Here is an 18,452-nt window from a genome sequence, read left to right on the forward strand (position 1 = left end):
TCTATAACTGAATGTTTATGCAATTTGGAGCTCAGCAATTTCTGTATTTTTGGGTCTATATGCATCACCATGAGAGGGATTTCAACTGCCATGCACTAAGATGAGTTACAATAACATTTTATCTATCAATATAGATATTCCTGTGTAACCTCATCTAGGTGTTCCTGCTCTGGCAGGGGGATTGAACTAGATGATCTTTCGAGGTCCCTTCCAATCTCTAGCATACTGTGATACTGTGAAAGTACGTGAGCTGTGGAGTAAATACTGAAGAGGCAGTCACATAGATTCTTAAGCAAAAGCAAGTATTAATGCAGAAATAGTCTCTCCCTTATGTACATAAACCATTATTTGCCTTTTGCTGATATCTTTGAAGCAGCACACACATCTAGGAGAACCATTTAAGAAATTCAAAGTAGAAACTGGAAACATGAGGTAAACTTTATAGTCCACTGACTTGAAGAATGCTCCACCTTTTTGTTATACATGTTATGAAATTGAAGGCATTTGCCCCAAATAACAATTTTACCTGTAATTTCCAAATGAAAAATTTTAAAATGCAAGGATACAATGCTTGTACATAACTGTGACCACACACAGAATTCCTGTGGCAAATCTGAAAGTTTTAATAATGGCCATCATTTTCCATACTTATTTTGTTAAGTCTGTGAATACATAGAGCAGTCTGTGCAAAAAGCAGCTTACTTCATTTTTCACAGTGTCTTTCAGATTTTAAGTTGTTTAATATGGGTAGAGTACTTAGGACAAAACAACTGCAGCCTAGTAGGCTTTAAGGCACAGCTTTAATATTGCAGTCTGGGCTCAGCGTTTTACTAAAGCTAGGCAAGGTATCTCAATTATTTTCACAAGCACTCTTAATTAACACCTTTCTGTGCCCCCACCACACACAAACTCATGTTTGAGCACCACACCAGTTAATTAGTAACACCAGGATCTGCTAACCCAGATGGAAAAGCAGCACATAAAGTACATAGTCACTGATTAGAAGACACAGAACATTCCAGATTCTACAGTTTTTCCAAATGGAAAAACTTCTATAGCATCCTAGTGTTCTTTCACTTCTCCCAAGGAAAAATATTTGCCTGCCCGCCCCCTCCCCCCAAAAAACAAAAAATATATCCTCAAACCATCAACCAACCAAAACAACCCTCAAACAAAAACCACATGAAACCCCACAAAACAACCAAACTATGACTAGGTTAAGCCAAACATGTTTGGCTAAAGATTATTAAGTTAAACAAATTTGAAGACCTTTACAGGAAAGGTAATATTATACCATTGGGTGGGTATTATCTGACTAGAAATACTTTTCTCAGTAGCAGCGGGTGTTCTCCAGCTTTCATAATCATGCTTCATTGTCAGTCAATATTCAACAGCATTTCAGCTATTATTTTCAGCACATTAAAAACATGATTAAGATAAAACTTAGCTAGAAAGGTAGATTTTGATTTTTTTGTGTAATTTTCAGGTTCAAAATTGAATGAATGAAAATAATGTGGAAAATGGAAGACAAAAGACTCAAGGCTACATTTACTATTGCCATTACAGCAAGCTGCATATGCAGAAATGACCAGTTGAAGTTACTTCAAAATATGGGATGTGACATAACAAGACTCAGGTTTCATTGTACACTGTATACAAATCGGTGAATCAATTGTGGGAGAAAAGAGAAAGCTTGGGGCCTATTTTTGGTTTTTTTGTTGTGTGGTTTGTTTGTTTGTTTTTTTTTTTTTTTTTTTTTTTTTTTTTTTTTTTTTTTTTTTTTCCACTCAGTGTTTTGATTGTAGGATTTGGGAAAGCTTTCCATCTCAAAACACCTTATGTTTTGTGGAATGGCTTAGGTTGGAAGAGGCCTTAAAAACTGCCTAGTTCCAACCCTGCTGCCATGGGCAGAGACACCTTCCACTAGGCCATGTTGCTCAAAGCCCCATCCAACCTGGCCCTGAGCACTGCCAGGGATGGGGCAGTCACAACTTCTTTGGGCAGCCTGTGCTAATGCCTCACCACCCTCACAGTAAAGCATTTCTCCCTGGTATCTAATCTAAATCTACCCTCTTTCAGTTTCATCTGACAAAAAATCATTTCCATCTAACAAATGAGCCACTGAGATAGAGGTAACATATGATTTAAATATACATTGCCTAACACACTTTGGGAAACTTTTCCAATTAAACCATCAAATATATGCCTGAAAACCAATTAATTCTAAAGCAATGCAGAAGTGCGAGATGTTAATAGCACCTCTGTTTCAGTAATACACTTTACCCCTGCTCCTTCCAGAGGAATGTTAGCATACTGTGAAGAAAAACAAACCACCAACCACCCAACAAATCCCAATCACAAACCCCTCACACCTCGTTCCCTGAATTTTTCTTCTCCCCTCGCAGCACACCAGCAAAGACAAACCCAATTGCCATACCCTGCGCTAAACGCAACCTAAGCTGAACGCACAGCTTCTCAAGCTGCCGAGTGCCCCCCCTCTCCCACCCATCCATCCACCTGTGGTGGCCTCGACAAGCAGCCCTCCCCACAGAGGCACCCAAGCTGCCGCGCTGCGCTTCGGGCAGAAAGCGTTAGGGGATGCCCCGGCGCCGAGAGGCTACACCGCCCCTGCGGCGGGAACTCCACAGCCCCAGTACGACTTCTCAGGCGCTGAGGACTGTCAACAGGTCTTCCTTAACAATGTGAGGTCCCAGACCCATGCACCTAGCTGCCTTCCCCCACAGACTAGACTCCCACTTCCACCACCAAGGAGGCACTAGCACATTACACATGCGCACTACCTGATGGGGACAAATACTCATCTCCCTCCCGCCCCCTTTTAGCCCGACCTGGAAACGGAAGCGGTGGCGCATGCGCGGGGCGGATCCGGAGGAGGGGAGACGTGTGTTAAGTTCACGTGACCTCCCTGCCTCTTTCCCCAGCGGAGCCACGTCCGCTGCGGCGCTGAGGGGCGGGGCGGGGGCGCGGTGGGAGCGGGCCCGGATGGAGGCGGCCGACGCCGCCATTTAGATCGCCCGCAGCGGCAGACACCCGGCCGGTACGGGGTGTTGGGCAGTTGTTGTTGTTGCTGCTGCTGCTGCCGCCGCAGTCACCATGAGGCGCCTGTCACAGCTGCTGTTGCTCGCCCTGCTCGCTTTCCCCGCCGCCCTGTTGCTTGGGGGCGCGCGCGGCGGCCCAGGTGAGGGGGGACCCGGTGAGAAAAGACAAGCGGCCTTTGAGCAGTGGGGCTCTCCTGGGCGATGTAGGGGGTGGCGGGGAGAGGAAGCCGGGGCTTCTCTCACCGGGCCTGGGGAGGCTTGGGGAGCCCACTGGCACCTTCGTGATCCGATCGGAAGAAGGAGGTGGCGGTGGGCGCTGCTCATTCATCGCCGCTGTTTGCGGACGGCAGTGGTGCGGCTCCCCCCGCGCACGTAGGCCGCCACTGGGGGTGTCCTCGGTCCGGGCTGGGGCTCACGTGCCGGGTTCTGTCACTATGGAGTCGTGGCTGTGTCCCCGCAGGGTGTGCGGGCTTCTCCGGCACAGCGAACCGCGAGTCTGGGGCAGACTGGGCGCCGGGCTCGGGCCCATCCGTGAAATCGGCCTCGGGAAGCCACGTGGGCGCGACTGCCCCGCTTAAAGCCCACTCGGGGATGTAGTAACTGGTTTGTGTCTGTCTTGGCTCCCCTTCCCAGGCGGTGCTGCTCTCTGCGGTGAACGGGTAGCAGATGCGCGGGCTGCCAGCCTGCCTGCCCACCTCTCCTCCCTTCGCCCCCCGAGCGTCCTTCAAATGGACGAGTACTAATCTCTGTTTACACTGTCGCGTTATCTGATTCACGGTCTGAAAATCGCCTCCCTGCTACTAAATCTGGAGAGGCGGCAGCGCAACCATCTCGCCTTGCGCTTCCAGTGGGCTGCAGCACACCCACCCTATGCGTTAGTTCCTTCCCACCGCGGGCAGCTCTCCTTTCCCGCTATTGCCACATCATCAGCCCTTCTGACATCCATTGAAAGACTGTAAATTAGGGGGCTGAGAGAATGTGCTAGCACAGTTTCTTCTGAAGAATGCCTGCTTCCTGCCTGTATGCTGTTCAGATATAAGGGTCTTAATAAAAAGAAATAGTTTGTAAAAATCTTCATTTGTAGACTATCAAGTTTAAAGCGTGGTCAAATAAAATTACAGTACGTAGCCTTAGGTTAAGTATTGCACGTGATCGAGCAAAAGTCTTCGAGTGTACCTTCTAAAGACACTTGAGAGAAGAGATTGTATTTGCTTTTTCTAGCTCTTACTGACAGTTCTGAAGTCCTTGTATGTATGTGTTCTGCTCAGGGATTTTTATTCTCCTTAAAAGTTATTAAGTATTTGTTTTAAACATGTACTCATAGCAATTAAATCGTTTTCAGGCTTGTGTAACTCAAAACATCATTCATTTCTACTCTTTCATTTTTGGAAAACATTAGCTTTATTAAAACAAAAATCTGTAGTTTTTTATATGTTTTAAAAGTTCTCAGCCTAGCTTGCATGTGCTCTAAACTGCAGACAGACAGAACTTTGTCTGTCAATATTTATGTTAGTCATAGCCACCCAGTGTTTGAATTTCTGAGACTCGGCTCCATAAAAGCAAAGAGTCATTGAACGTCGAGGTTGCACTTGTCTTGGAGCAGTGCTGTGGAGCCATGCTCTAGATCAGGTTTCTTTTCAGACTAGTGTTATAGTTCTGTTGAACATGTGGATATAGTAGTTAATGATATTGATGAGAACATATTAATAAAAGACTTCTTTATGTTTTAAAATCTCAATTAAAATAAGTGCAAAATAAGAACCTGTGGAAGTGTAGTCTTCTGATACTAACAGACGGAAAGGGGACATACTAATTATTTATTAAACTTATTGGTCCTAGAAGAAACAGTACTTATTAATTTTCAGGCAATAGCAATGGTTTTTTTCTCATTGGTAATGACACAGCAAAATCTTTTCATGCGTTGGTGTGTTCAAAAATTAAACAATAGCTTTTAAGGCAAGTCATTTGCCTTCTGTGAGTTTAAGCATTGCTGTGTGAATGCTGAACTTTCTGTCATCCAGCTGTAAACTTTTTGATTTTGAACTTAATGGCACATAAATAGGCAGTTCAGAAAGTTGTTAGAGAAGGAAAAAGGCTGAAAGATGCACACAGGTGATCATTTGAATGTGAGGTTTTTGCAGCTGAGGCTTCAAAATGCTGTATTTGACAGATTTTTAAGAAATTCTTCAAAAATTAGTTTGAAAATGTGTTATGTCAGTTTTCTGTTGATTAACTAGGCATTGATAAGGCTTTCTTGTATTTGCATTTTGTTTTGGTAGGTTCAGGTTTATTAGTTGCAGCTCAAGATGCCACAGAAGATGAGGAAGCTGTGGAAGATACCGTAGTTGAAGATGAAGATGATGAAGCTGAAGTTGAAGAAGATGAGCCAACAGACTTGGTAATTGTACATGAATGCTACTTCATTAGCCGGAATTAGACTAAAAGTGCTTGAAGCTAGATATTTTAGGTATATTTAAATATGAGTTAAATTACATTGTTATTTCCACATAGCTATTTCCAATTAAGCTCATGTTCAGTTTGAAGTTTCAGAAGGATTTATCTTTTCTTCCTGAATTACCACGTGAAAAACCACGTGGGGACAGCCCAGTTTCTGGCTGTCAAAGCTGCAGTTCACACAAAAGAACACCAAGTGAGAGAACCAGGTTCTCCTAGAAGCCCCTTGTACTTGTTTTCCAGCTTAAGCTGTCCCTCAGTAAGCTGAGAAGGATGTTGGGGTATAGCACTACATCATTCTTGTCTAGTGCATATTGATTTTCAAGGAGCAACAGAATCTTACTACTTAGTTAATGTCAATATTAATTCTGAAAACCTGGTTTTGCAGCCCATTTTCATTTACTACTTTCCCAGTCTCTGACACTTGTTGCATGGTATGTCTGTTGTACCAGCGGCCATACTGCTGTTTAGGGTCACTTAGTTCAGCTTGAACATTTAGATTCTATTATTTTCCTTCCACCCCCAAAGAGAGATACTACTTTTGTTTTCTGATTATAAACATTTTGATACAGCTAAATGCAGTTCTGATTAGTCACTGTGTCAAATACAAGTAAAAGGATAAATGTTGAAAACGATGCTAATCGAACCTAGAGGGAGAAAAGACTGTGTGCTAATCCAGCAACAGCAGGAATTGGTACTAATGCTTGCCCTTGTTGCATGCTTTGATAGATGGGATTCTCATGAAACAAGCGTGGTCTTTGCTTCACTGTTCATTATAGGATTTTTTCAAAAAAAGTCTCTTGTCTTAGACAGAAGAAAAAGAGGAAGAAGACTTGTCAGGAGAACCTAAAGCCTCACCTAACGCTGATACAACCATCTTATTTGTGAAAGGTGAAGGTAAGAGGCCTGTGCTAATGTACCATCTTCTTCACTGTTGCTTAGGCTGCATCAATCCATGCATAAAAATAAAAAACCCATAAAATTGAAAAAGAAAAAAAGAAGCATCGTTTTAGACACTGTTTAGGAGCAGGTCTGGTGTATTAAGTTTCTAATGGTTGAATATGTTTTGTGTTTTAGACTTCCCAGCGAACAACATTGTAAAATTTCTGGTGGGCTTCACCAACAAGGGTACAGAAGATTTCATTGTTGAGTCTCTCGATGCTTCTTTCCGGTATCCTCAAGACTACCAGTTTTATATCCAGAACTTCACAGCTCTCCCTCTGAATACAGTAGTTCCACCACAGAGACAAGCCACATTCGAGTACTCTTTCATCCCTGCTGAGCCTATGGGTGGTCGTCCTTTCGGACTAGTTATCAATCTCAACTACAGAGATGTAAATGTAAGCCTGATGTTGCAATTAATTTTAATCTTTCTAGTTGATGTGGAAATGTCAGGGAGGAACTGCTTAGTCAAGTTGCTCTTCAGAAAGAGACCACCTTGTGGTTTTTAAGCAAATCGGTATACGCAAGCACAGTAAGCTACTGTCTACATATTTCACAACATCCCCCCATGTATGCTTGGTTCTGTATATTACCAACCTGAATCCCATCTGCAAACTTGACTTTGAGCAAATGAAAGATCAGTAGTTGCAACCTAGGGGAAGACTATCCGAAAGCATAAATGGGGATTAAAATAGGGGATTCTTTTTCACTGCAGATCAAAGCTTAACAGGCTTCTGTACCTTTGTGTTTTGATTGCTCTAGTAAAACCCCTTTGGAGTATCTTATAGGAAATGACATATTGAAGGCTAGATGTGACTTTCTTCCTTATACTAAGACTGTTTGTCTTGCGCCAAAAAGTTTGCATGTTTATGTGTTGAGTCAGACTTGCACTGCTTATAAACTTAAGTTTTGTGCAGCAGTTTGTACTTGCTAGAGTTTTTCCAAGAACATGGAAAAGGATAAACATCTGTGTTATGTGTTCAAGAAATGAATTTAAAATGTTATGTGGAATCTTTTTCATAGGGCAATGTGTTTCAAGATGCTGTCTTCAATCAAACTGTTACAATAATTGAAAAAGAAGATGGGTTGGATGGAGAAACGTAAGGAGACTGGGGATTCAAGTTTATTTGGTATACCGATAGAAGAGGTTATTGATGGTGCCAGTGAGAATAGTTCTTATATCCTGATTTTATTGAATGTTAGGTCTGCTGTGTTTTGCTGATGGTTTAGCAGGCGTTTGACTTTTACAACAGTGGACTGAAAATACAAACTTTTTCCCCCAAATTAAGTACTGTATTAGTAACTAGGGATCTTCATAATTGGTACTGTGTCATTGAGCAGTTTACACATCTGCTTTGGCTCACAGAGCTTAAGCCTGGAATACAGAGTTTGTGTTCAACTTTTGTATTTCAGGTAAAATTACTCAAACCAAAATGCGCAGACTTTAAAATGATTGCATAGTTAAAATTCTAACTGTGGAACACAGAGCCAGATAATCAAGGCCTCTTAAAGCTCTGCTGCCAATAAATTGGTATCCTAGCAGTACCTAATTTGCAGGAGTGTACTAAAAGCATATGAAAGATTTTTAAGGCTTTTGTAAGGGGTTAAAGCTGTCACAAACAAATACTACCTTTGACCCAACATCTTGAGACATGGTACTGCAAAAGAGGTCTTAGCAATTACCACATTTCAGTAACTATTTTTAAGTTTCCCAGTTTATTCAGCATTTTTCAGGTGTTGTGTTATTCAGAATTAAATTTAGGATTACAGTTCCTGAAATCGAAGTCAGAATAATTACTTAATATTTGTTAGCACTTCAGTTTCAGAATTTTTTTTCCCCACCTGCCATGTATGAAAGTTCTTGGGAAAGATCGAGTGGGCATGGGGGCAAAGCTAGGCTTAGTTTCTGTGCCTCTCTTATTCTCTCACTTAAGATTTTTAGTTAATGGTTTCTTAAACTGTTTTTTTAAAGGATCTTCATGTACATGTTCCTTGCTGGACTTGGTCTACTTGTCATTGTTGGTCTGCATCAGTTACTAGAGTCTAGGAAGGTGGGTAGTGTATTTTGTCTGTGTAATTGTTGATACGAGAGCTGACTGATACAAAAAGAAAGCAATTTAGTAATTGCTTCTGGCATACGATGGTACAGGTAAAACTTTTAGAAGCTTTGCAGTTAGAACTATGACCTTATAGATGACTGGGAAAACCAGAGTTTTTAAAAGATGTTCATAATTAGAGACATTTGGATTGCTTATCTAATGCTCTTTGGATCTGCTCTTTGGCATCACACTGAAGTGGTTGAGACAAACTTTTGATACTGTCCAGCCACTGTCTGTGTGCAGCTATTCATTCAATACTTACTGGATAGACTTTCCCCATGCTCTCTATTTCTGTTAGTTTAATCTGAGTAGAACCTAGCTGTTTTCCCCAGTCTAGTCCTTTATTTAGTTCTTATTTATGCTTTGCCATAATGTTGATTAGGGCCTTCTGGATTCCATTTATAATGCTATAACAACTACAGGTTTGTTTATGTAAGTGGTCTGGCAAGTAAACGCCATTGAAAGGTTAAGTCTCAATCTGCATTCAGTGCATAGGTTATGTCTTTTTTCAGTCTGGTTTATGATGCTTTTGAAGTTTCCCTTGGGAAGAAATACGGAGTAATTATTGTGCCTTGAAATCTATTTTGCAAGGTGACACGTGAGAATATTGTTCCAATCTGAGAAAGTATAACGAAATTGATCATCACAGGTTAATTAATCATCAGCCATTTTTTGTAACAGCTATAATGAACTTCCCCAGGCATGCATGAAATCTTGATATCTTTGTGCAGAATAAGTATTGCAAGTCCTTAAAAGGGGTAATGTCAAACTTAGGCTGAATAAATTGCTAATGGTAAAGATAGTTAAAGCTAAGCTACAAAGATGGCTTCATAAATTGACTAGCCTTAAGTTTGTGTCTTAGTGAAATAACTGCAACTGACTAAATATAGCATTACATGTTATTTCTAATACTTGTGCTACCAACACTTTGTGGAAAGAAAAATCTTACTTCTTTCTTGAATTTTCAGAGGAAAAGACCAGTACAGAAAGTAGAAATGGGAACATCAAATCAGAACGATGTTGATATGAGCTGGATTCCCCAAGAAACTTTAAATCAAATAAGTAAGTAGCCTGCCTTCCACAAACCAGAGCAAACCAAACTTCCGTAATCAATTAGTTGTAATTGAATAAGTAGCCGATACCAATTTCTCAGAGCAGCATACCTCTCTCCTAGGGAATAAAATTGTCTAAAGTGCTGTGCTTAATGATTGTAGACTAATTATATCAGCAGCCTATTTTTTTATAGAACAAACTTCACTGGTTGATACATTAATGACTATCAGTTACTTTAACAATTTGTTCTGTAGACTCTTTTTCAACAGTATAAAATCTTTACCCAAAACCTGGATGACAAAGGATGTTTAAATAGGAGAAAATATGTGTCATTTCAAAATTTCTGGAAGTTGCTTGGAAGTTTGCCTCTAGACCAGACTTTTAAATAAGCATTACAGTGTGTATTAACTAAAGCCACATGAAGACTTAATGTTAATGTCCTTCACAAGTCCAGAATGACTAAGTTCTACTTGATACCTGAAATGCCAACAGTAAACCCAGTATCTGATTTCTTTAGCCCATTTGTGTGTTTGTGGGTATTTCTAACTTCTCTTGCTGTTTCTTCTGTTTTGCTTTCCCATGGCTTCAGTGCAGAGTAGAAGAGGTGAGGCAAACTGGTGATCTAAAGAGTGGAAGTGCTTAATGTGTTGTCCATGTGATAAGAAGGCATGGATAGGAGTACAACAGCTTCCTGCATGCAGTTATTGGTGATGCAGCATGAACAGTAAAAGATTACAGAACAGATGCATGCAACCACACAAAAACATTTTATATACATATGAATTATATTTTCTTATGTTATAAAAATGTGTATGTATTGTTTCTGGTTATATTGTAGTAACATAGTTTCAGTAGAATATTGCTGAAGTACTATTGTCTCCTCTTAACGGTTCCCAGTACCCTTTATCTAAAATGCAGATGTGTATCTTGTCTGCCCTGCTACTTTAGTGTAGTGTCAGGCTGATGTTACATGAGGAAGGTGGAGTACTGGTCATGACCAATGGCTGAGCACATATTGTCACAGTGAGAAACAAACCTGAGCCTTTGGTATAATAGTTTAATAGTGAGGCTTATCTTGGTATTTTTTATCCCAGGTGAATTCCTATCACCAGTAGCATTGGCTAGATGGCCTCTCTTAAAGCACATCCTAGACAAAGAAAAGTGCTTTGAAAACCCTTTGCAGGAGCTACCTTTACTTGAAAAAGACCACCGTTTTGATGAAATGAGCATATTTTGATCTTTATTCAATGTAGAAGGGCTAGAGACCTTAGCTCTGATATGAAGTTGTGCCAGGAATTGATGACTTCACTTTTTGATTCCTTCATCCTTCTTAACTGTACTTACAGGTATAATAAGGACTATACCTATAAGTGTTTTACTTCAGAAAACGTAAGCTTTCTTGTACACTGTCTCCTGTGAGACACAAGAATGACAGTATAAAATCTAGACACAGGAATTTGAAAAGTCTCAATCTAGCAAGGAAGACAGAAGCTCTAAATGCTGCTTTTTGTTGGTTTGTTGTTTTTGTTTTTTTTTTTCTTTCAAAGAGCAAACTGTCTTTAAATGGGCTCAAATCCTGGCATGTTTTGGTACTCTCTCCATCCCTTTCTTAAGATGAATAGGTATTCAGATCTTAATAACTGAAGTTGATTAAAACCTGTGAGGGTTTTCTAGCTCCAGGTTAGTTTTAATTGGAACTCTACACTACAGTCCTTTGAAATACAAGGCCTTCAAGATCCTCAGAGGTTCTTAACTATTTTATTAAAGACTCTTCATACTGTACTGATTGGCTTGTAATGACAAGCTCCTTGTCTTCACACATACTCAAAACAGCAAAATTACTGGAGATGGTTCTGTTTAAGAAAATGTGCACTTTTAAGTGAACAGATACACTTAGCAATTGTTCTAGCACTTCATATGAAGTATTGTAGCTTCTCTACAATATTACAAGGACTGAAATTCTACCTGCATAAGGACCATCATTGTAAAGGGCAACTAAGCCTGTCATAAAGTCTTAAATGTTGATGAAGTTTCTGGCATCCAGTGATCATACAGCTAAAGCTGGGTGGCTTCCCCATAAGGGTTATCTGATCACAAAGTGATATCTTCATAGTTAAATGGAGGTGCTTCCTGGAAGTATGTTTTTTTCACAATCTTTTGCTGTTAATCTGTATGGACATGGCAGTACTTCATGAACAAGATGTCTAAGGGAGGGTCAGTCACATTCTTCAGGCAGACAAATGAAACCAGTATTGATCAAAATAATTAATTCGCTTTATAAAAGTGTAATTATTAAACGTGACACTTTTCTAAACAGCAGAGCATGGGGTTTCATCAGGAAATGGGGAAGTTGTTTTTTGTTGCGTTGGACTTTTCAGTTTTTGCATTTTGGTAACTGGCAAATTGAACAACCTTTTCCTTGGAGCTGCATGTTACAGAATAGGAACATTATTTTTTGTTACCTTCTATTTAGTATGCTAATGATTTAGTAGTTAAAAAGCCTTAACAAGTTGTTTGAAGTGGCTTCTCTGTGGTGGTGCATTGCACTAGAAGGGCAGCTTGGCTTCTGTTAGGGAGGGAGAAAAATGCATGGTCGTATCATATCTAATCTGAAGTAACTGTAGCAGCTGATAGAACTATCTTCTTTTTTTTTTCTAGATAAAGCCTCACCAAGGAGGTTGCCCTACAAGAGGGCACAGAAGAGATCAGTGGGCTCTGATGAGTAAATGTTAACTAGTACAACAGTTGAACCTTTACTAATCCTGCCTGTTTGGGTTTTTTGGATTGGAGTAGTGCAGAGAATCCATACCACCATAAGGAAAATACTGCTAAACATTTGGACTGAACAGATTAACTGAATGGTGTTAATATTACTGAAAATGCACTTCTCTGGTTTTTGGGGTTTTTTGGTTTTTTTTGGGGGGGGGTTTTTTTTTGATTGCTGGGGGGATGGAAGGGGGTTGTAGCCATTAAGATTTGTGCCTGCGTGTGTAAGCAGTTGGTCTTAACAGAACTATGTTACCTGAAATGTGCCTTTAGAGTTCTTTGTAACGCTGGCTTGTCATCTGTACATTGTCTTGGAAGGTTTTTTTTTCCTCCCCCTAATCTGAATGTTGAGTGACTTAATCAGTCTTGATTGTATCATGTCTGTATCAAAATCTGTATGCATTTTTTTCAGTAAGTAACTTATTCTCTCCAGTGTGCACACACTGAAGTTTGTGTGTGTCGTCCTACTTCAGGGTTGAGGCACTGATCATCTAGGTTTCTGCGTAGTTTGCATTCTAAAGGCACAATTGGGTATAACTGCTTGTAGTGGTAGATATTTTGCTGCTGGCTTGATCTGGGCATGCAGTGACCTAAAGATCTGAACTTACCTGCATAGATGCTAGGAATACTCTTACACAGCAGCAAAACTTGTGAAGCATGGAATTTGTGTGCTGAATTGGTATTACTACATAAATCTTTTTTATACCCAACTTGTTAAATGTTAGTTATTGAGTTGTGCCAGCATCTTAGGTATTCCTGTTATAGTGGTAGCTCTGCAATGTTTACTCAAGAAATTACTGAATAAGCCACAGCAACTTTTCAGTAAGTTCTTGGTTCTCTCACAAAAACTAGAATGTCATATGTATCAAAATATGGACTTTTCTTAGAGCTTTACATGAGGCAAGGACTTTGCATTTTCTGTACACACTTGAAACTGAATTTGAAAAACTGTTGGCTTCAAATAATCTTTTAAAATGCAAACTATTTAATTTACCCTTTGCAGTTTTTGAATCTCAAAACCTTTTTCCACTGGTCAGTACATTGGTCAGAGTTATTTTATCACCTTTCCTGCTAGTAACACAGATGCATACCCATTGTTAACTACCTGTTAGTTCAGTACTAAAGCAGAAAAGCTATATGCAGTCAAAATGGGATTTTCTTTTGTGGCAGAAACAGCTCTGATTGGCAGGTGCTGATCCACATCCATTGCATTCAGGAACTTAACTGACAGTAAAAAGTAGATAATGCAGAGATGTCAGCTGCCATTCAGGCACTTGGACAAGGCTTCAGTTGTTGCATTCTCAGCTGCATCTCTTCCTGGGTGTGAAGTTGTCTGGAAGGTTGTTGAGTTCAGGAAGAGGCACTGATCTGAGACTTCTGTTTTCTTCTTTTTCTCCCCTTCCTGATCCCCATATGTGAAAGCACCTTTTTAGATCTAAACTTGCTCTGTAGGGACTGAGCTTCTGAGCCAGTGAATGCTGAGCAATACTTCCAAATCATGTCATAGCAATTTTGATGCATCTGAGCTCTGAAACTACTATCTGTACTGGCACTATATCTTACTATATACTTTTTCAGAATGAACTGTGAAGATGTTCTTGACTCATCTTGCTATGGAACTGATTAAAAATAGGAAAAGCAACCCCAAAGATGCTTCAGCTTCCTGATAGTATAACAGGCAGAGTATTTTTAATAGTTAAGATTGTTGAATTGTCATACAGATTGTTTAGCAAACAGTTGCATGCTACCTTCGTAAGAGGTATCTCCACTCAGATTGTGTGGAACAACTTTGTTTGCCATTAGTGATGTAATCTGACTGGTCCTGTGGTAGGTTTATGGATTTATATTCCAGTTTGTATTGATTCCACAAAGTATTTTGTACTACATGCTTTGTATAGTAAAGCCCTATAGCTATTGCAGCACCTGATGTACTGAACTAAGTTCCCACTCTTGGATTATATCTCTAACCTGAAATCAAGATGGTTTTTGAATCTTCTTGTAATGGGTAATCTTAAACTGTATACTGTAATTCTTCCCAAGAAAGGAAAAGTACTGTTTAGAGAGGGTGATGATAAAAGTTACGCCAGATACAGTAGTACTCCAGGAAGAAAAGACAGAGGATCAGAACAGAGGGTATTAATTTGTAATATCCTAGTTTTATTTCTTCAGATGAATAGTTTAGTCCTTACAGATTGAGTTCTGGAGCAAGTTAGGCCTTCAGAAATCTTACACTGGCCAGGACTGAAGAGAAGCTGAAGGACTGAAGCACTGTACAAGTAAGAAATAAGTATTTGAAGGTTTTGGCTTTCTTCTCTGTACTCAGTTAACATCCAAATGCTAAAGTTCCAAGTGTGAAAGAAGAGAGTATATAGCTTAGCAACTCACATAGGAACTAGCAATAGGAAAGTCCAGTTGTGCCAAAACTGTCTTTCTGATCATACTACTTGGCATTCACTGTGGAGGGTTCATAGTAACTTTCTCAGCCAGTGCAGTTCGTAGGAACAGTGGCCAGCAGTCCACTACTGCTCATGATAAATGAAGTAACAGTTTTGAATTCCTTGTTTCTTGTTAATTTGCTGTAGCTGAAATTTAGCAATAACATTGTGTACAGTGGTATTTGAACTTTGGCATCTCTTACGTTATTTCTAGTAAATAAGACATTCTGCTACACTTGGATTTCTTCAAATGGGAGAGCACAGTTGTTGCTTTATCCTGTCGGTTAACAATTTTTATTTCGGTACTTGAATTTTCTACTCAGTCTTTAAACACATACTGATAGCTTAGTGTCAGAGATATGTTAGTAGATATCATTATCAGCTGAGTAGGGTACAGTTTCATTGATTTTAAGATGGAAAAGCAACAGTTCTGCCTGTCTCTATGTCATCCCTTTCCATGTGGCAGCACAAGCATTTGTATAATCCAACGTTCTTAGCAGCCTAGTTTTCAGCAAGCTTACTACACTACCACACAACTGCTCATGTTAGGTAATGAGAAGAGGAACAATGACTATGAAAGAAGATGTGGGCTAAGGTTTCTTCCATATTAGTAAGAGATGCTGAAATAAGTTTTAGACCACAAATAAACCGTGGCCTTAGTGTGAAGGACCTTTCACAGCTCCTTAGCCAATTCAAAAAATTGTAGAGACTTAATGAGTCTATATTTGGGGTAAGAAACGGCTTTAGAGTTCATGTCTACCATGGTAGCAAATCATTAACTTAGCTACACTTGAACCACATTTGATACTTGTAGCCATCTGTATGCTGCCTGCTTTGTGACAGCAGTTCATTTTGAGCCTGTATCATTTAACCTGAGAAAGAAGAGTGGCTGCCGTCAAACTAAAGGATGAAGTATCATCTTATTCTTCATGTAGAAAATAATCAAATTGTAGGCCATGGAGACAAATGGAGCAGAATCGATGGCAGTGCTTCTGCCTGTCTCAGACACTTATGCTGAACATCTTCCTTACTTTGTAATGGATATAATTAAAAGCCTCTTTGACTCTTTATTCCTGGAATGTGTGGTGCTAAACCAGTTGTTGCAGTTGAAAGCTCTGAATTCAGGGAAGCAGCAGGAAAGTCAAGTACTAGGATAGGCTGGTTGTCCTGTTTTTCAGTGTGCCTGATGTACTGAGCAGCAGTTAAGAATCTGTTCTCTTTCTTTCTTCAAAGGAAAGACAGTACCTACCTCATACGAGTGACACAAGGGCTGTTTCAGGAGTGTTTTGATGTTACTTGAGACTTGCACAGTACATGTCCATGGGGAGAGTAAGACATAGTACTAGTGTAGCTTGATGGTAACTACATAGATTCATGTTATACCCGTTTAATCCTCTCACTGAACAGAATTCAGCAGCTTTACACCAGGACTTTTCTTAAACAGAGGAATTGCAGTTCCAAAGGAGAGCAAGGCCAGAAAGATCTGAGTTTCTGCAAGAGTTTATAGGTGGGCTAAATAACATTCTTTTGACATTTTTCCATTTATCTTTAAATTTTCCCAGGGATGTTTTTTAATCAAGTGATATTTATATCATTTATGATTGCTTGTGTTGATACAATCAACAGTCAGTTTAAGAATGACTCTTTTGGATGATTAAGTTCAGATGATGTACTGCAACTGAAGTGTTAACGTTTACTTTCTTACCTGCTGACTTGTGTTTATAAGTGAGATCAGGTCTCTTGGGGGGTAAAAAAAATGACTGCAGGTTTGTTTTTGTTTTTTTTTGTAAAGTAAACTTGATTTTCTTTTTTTAGCATTGTGTAGCTTTTATTTTTTTTTTTTTTTTTTTTTTTAAATAAAGCATGAGAATGGCACTAAAAAGCCTGAGTGGGAACTGGTGCTCTTGTCCTTGATAACCAACCTGTAAGAGCAAATACACAGAGTGAAAACATGCTGTTCTTAACAAGCTGCTTTGGTACAAGCATATTTGGAATGGGAATAATGAGGAAGTATTCTGTGATGTTTTGGACAATGGGCTAATAGTAAGATTAGAATTCTGTAAGAATAAGGGGAGGGCCCTGGGAAAATGTGCAGTAAATTCTTGAATCCTGATCCATTCAAACTGAACCATACTCCCCTGTATTTCCAGAAAGAATAGCCTCTTGTTGAACTGTAAGCACCATTTAAGAATCTGTTAAGATTCTTAAAGGCTGCTGAAGTATAAGGTTGTAACAAACCTCATTAGGTGCATGCTGTTGTCCGACCAAGAACGCACTCATATTCCAGGCAGTAATACTGACAGTAGCGGTTCAAGCAGGTGTACTGCATACAAGCAGAAGGTAAGACTTAGTGGGGGGGGGGGGGGAGGGAGGGGGGGGAAGCTAACAAAAGGAAAAAACAGTGTAAAAATAAAACCCGCCTGTATTTGTGAACCATTTCTGTGGATAAATAAGGGCAAATTAAAAGCAGATCTATTAAGCTGTACTTTTAGCTCCCAGAGAACATGAAACCAACTTTTAAATTTGAAGTCTGCCTCATCTTTCTTTGAAAAGATGAAGACTTTTGAGACTTCATACTGGCCTTTGTTCTTTCCAAGTCAGTTGCTACAGTCTTTAACTTCAGTAGGCTGGCTTTCTGTCCCCTCATGTTCGTAATCTTGGTGATAAATTTATATTAACCAAGATGCAGTAAGATTTCAGCATTACAACATTCCAGTCTTTTAACTGGTGATGGCAAACAAACTTACCACACCTTGCCTCAGCACTTTGGGTCTGTTCAGCTTACGTGGAAACCACAGTTTGTCCTGCCTTAACTCAGTTTTCCCTGTACCACTTAAATTGACATAATGAAACTTAAGAGCTGTATCTTTCACACAGCAGGAGTTAAATGTACATAGCTGCACAAGCAAGAGGAATTTTCAAGATAACTTCATTTAGAGTTCTAGTAAAACAGATACAGCCCTTCCCTGCAGGGCCTGGATGGAGTGAGGCAGTACATTTTCGTTCAGATGAAGCTGTATGGGTGGACCATGTGTGACTAAAGGATTTACCCCGAAGATAAAATACAACGCTGGGTTCACTGAATGGAATCACTATAGCCAGCAATACCAAAAGCTGCCAGGTGAGGGATCACCCAAGCCAGTGACAGCTGCTCATTGTAACAGATGGGCTCGGGAGAGCTTCAGTCCAGTCTCGAAGAGCAGCATCGTAGATGGGCCAGAGCAACCATGTCTGGCTTTTCTTAATCATTCTTTGTTCTGCCTTGGTCACTGAATTAAGTCTGAGCCTTTCTGTGCCTTTAAGTAAGTCTGTGACAATGTGAAGCTGAAACTCTGAAAGATGTTAATACTAGTGTCCTGCATTTGCTTCCAAAAATAAGAAATCAGGGCTATAGCCACCTAAAGGCCCAGCCGAGGGCATTTCAGAAGCAGCAATAATAGTGATGCTGCATACGCACTACCTCTTTGTCATCTGATTTCCTGGTCCTGGGCTCCTCAGCAAGGTTTCCTGCAATTATAGCTGGATTGATTTGGGTCTTTTAACTCCATGTGAACCTGGACCATGTTGAGACACAAATAGGTCTGCATTCTGTCTTCTGCTGGAGTAATTTTTCCATGGAAGATGAATCAAATGCTCCTGTCCAT

The 18,452-nt window shown here is 40.0% G+C and overlaps 1 protein-coding gene across 1 annotated transcript; it reads left to right on the forward strand.

Annotated features, from left to right (window-relative positions):
• The first annotated feature begins 2,972 nt into the window (after positions 1-2,972).
• Positions 2,973-17,118, forward strand: SSR1 (signal sequence receptor subunit 1). Its single transcript, XM_080612019.1, has 8 exons — positions 2,973-3,199; positions 5,339-5,457; positions 6,323-6,410; positions 6,591-6,853; positions 7,479-7,555; positions 8,428-8,506; positions 9,523-9,616; positions 12,266-17,118. Exons 1-8 carry the CDS (start codon positions 3,115-3,117, stop codon positions 12,331-12,333), a joined length of 873 nt encoding a protein of 290 aa, XP_080468145.1. The 5' UTR covers positions 2,973-3,114; the 3' UTR covers positions 12,334-17,118.
• The last annotated feature ends 1,334 nt before the right edge of the window (positions 17,119-18,452 follow it).

This window comes from Psittacula echo (assembly GCF_963264785.1).
Source record: "Psittacula echo genome assembly, chromosome: 2".
Taxonomy (NCBI): domain Eukaryota; kingdom Metazoa; phylum Chordata; class Aves; order Psittaciformes; family Psittacidae; genus Psittacula; species Psittacula echo.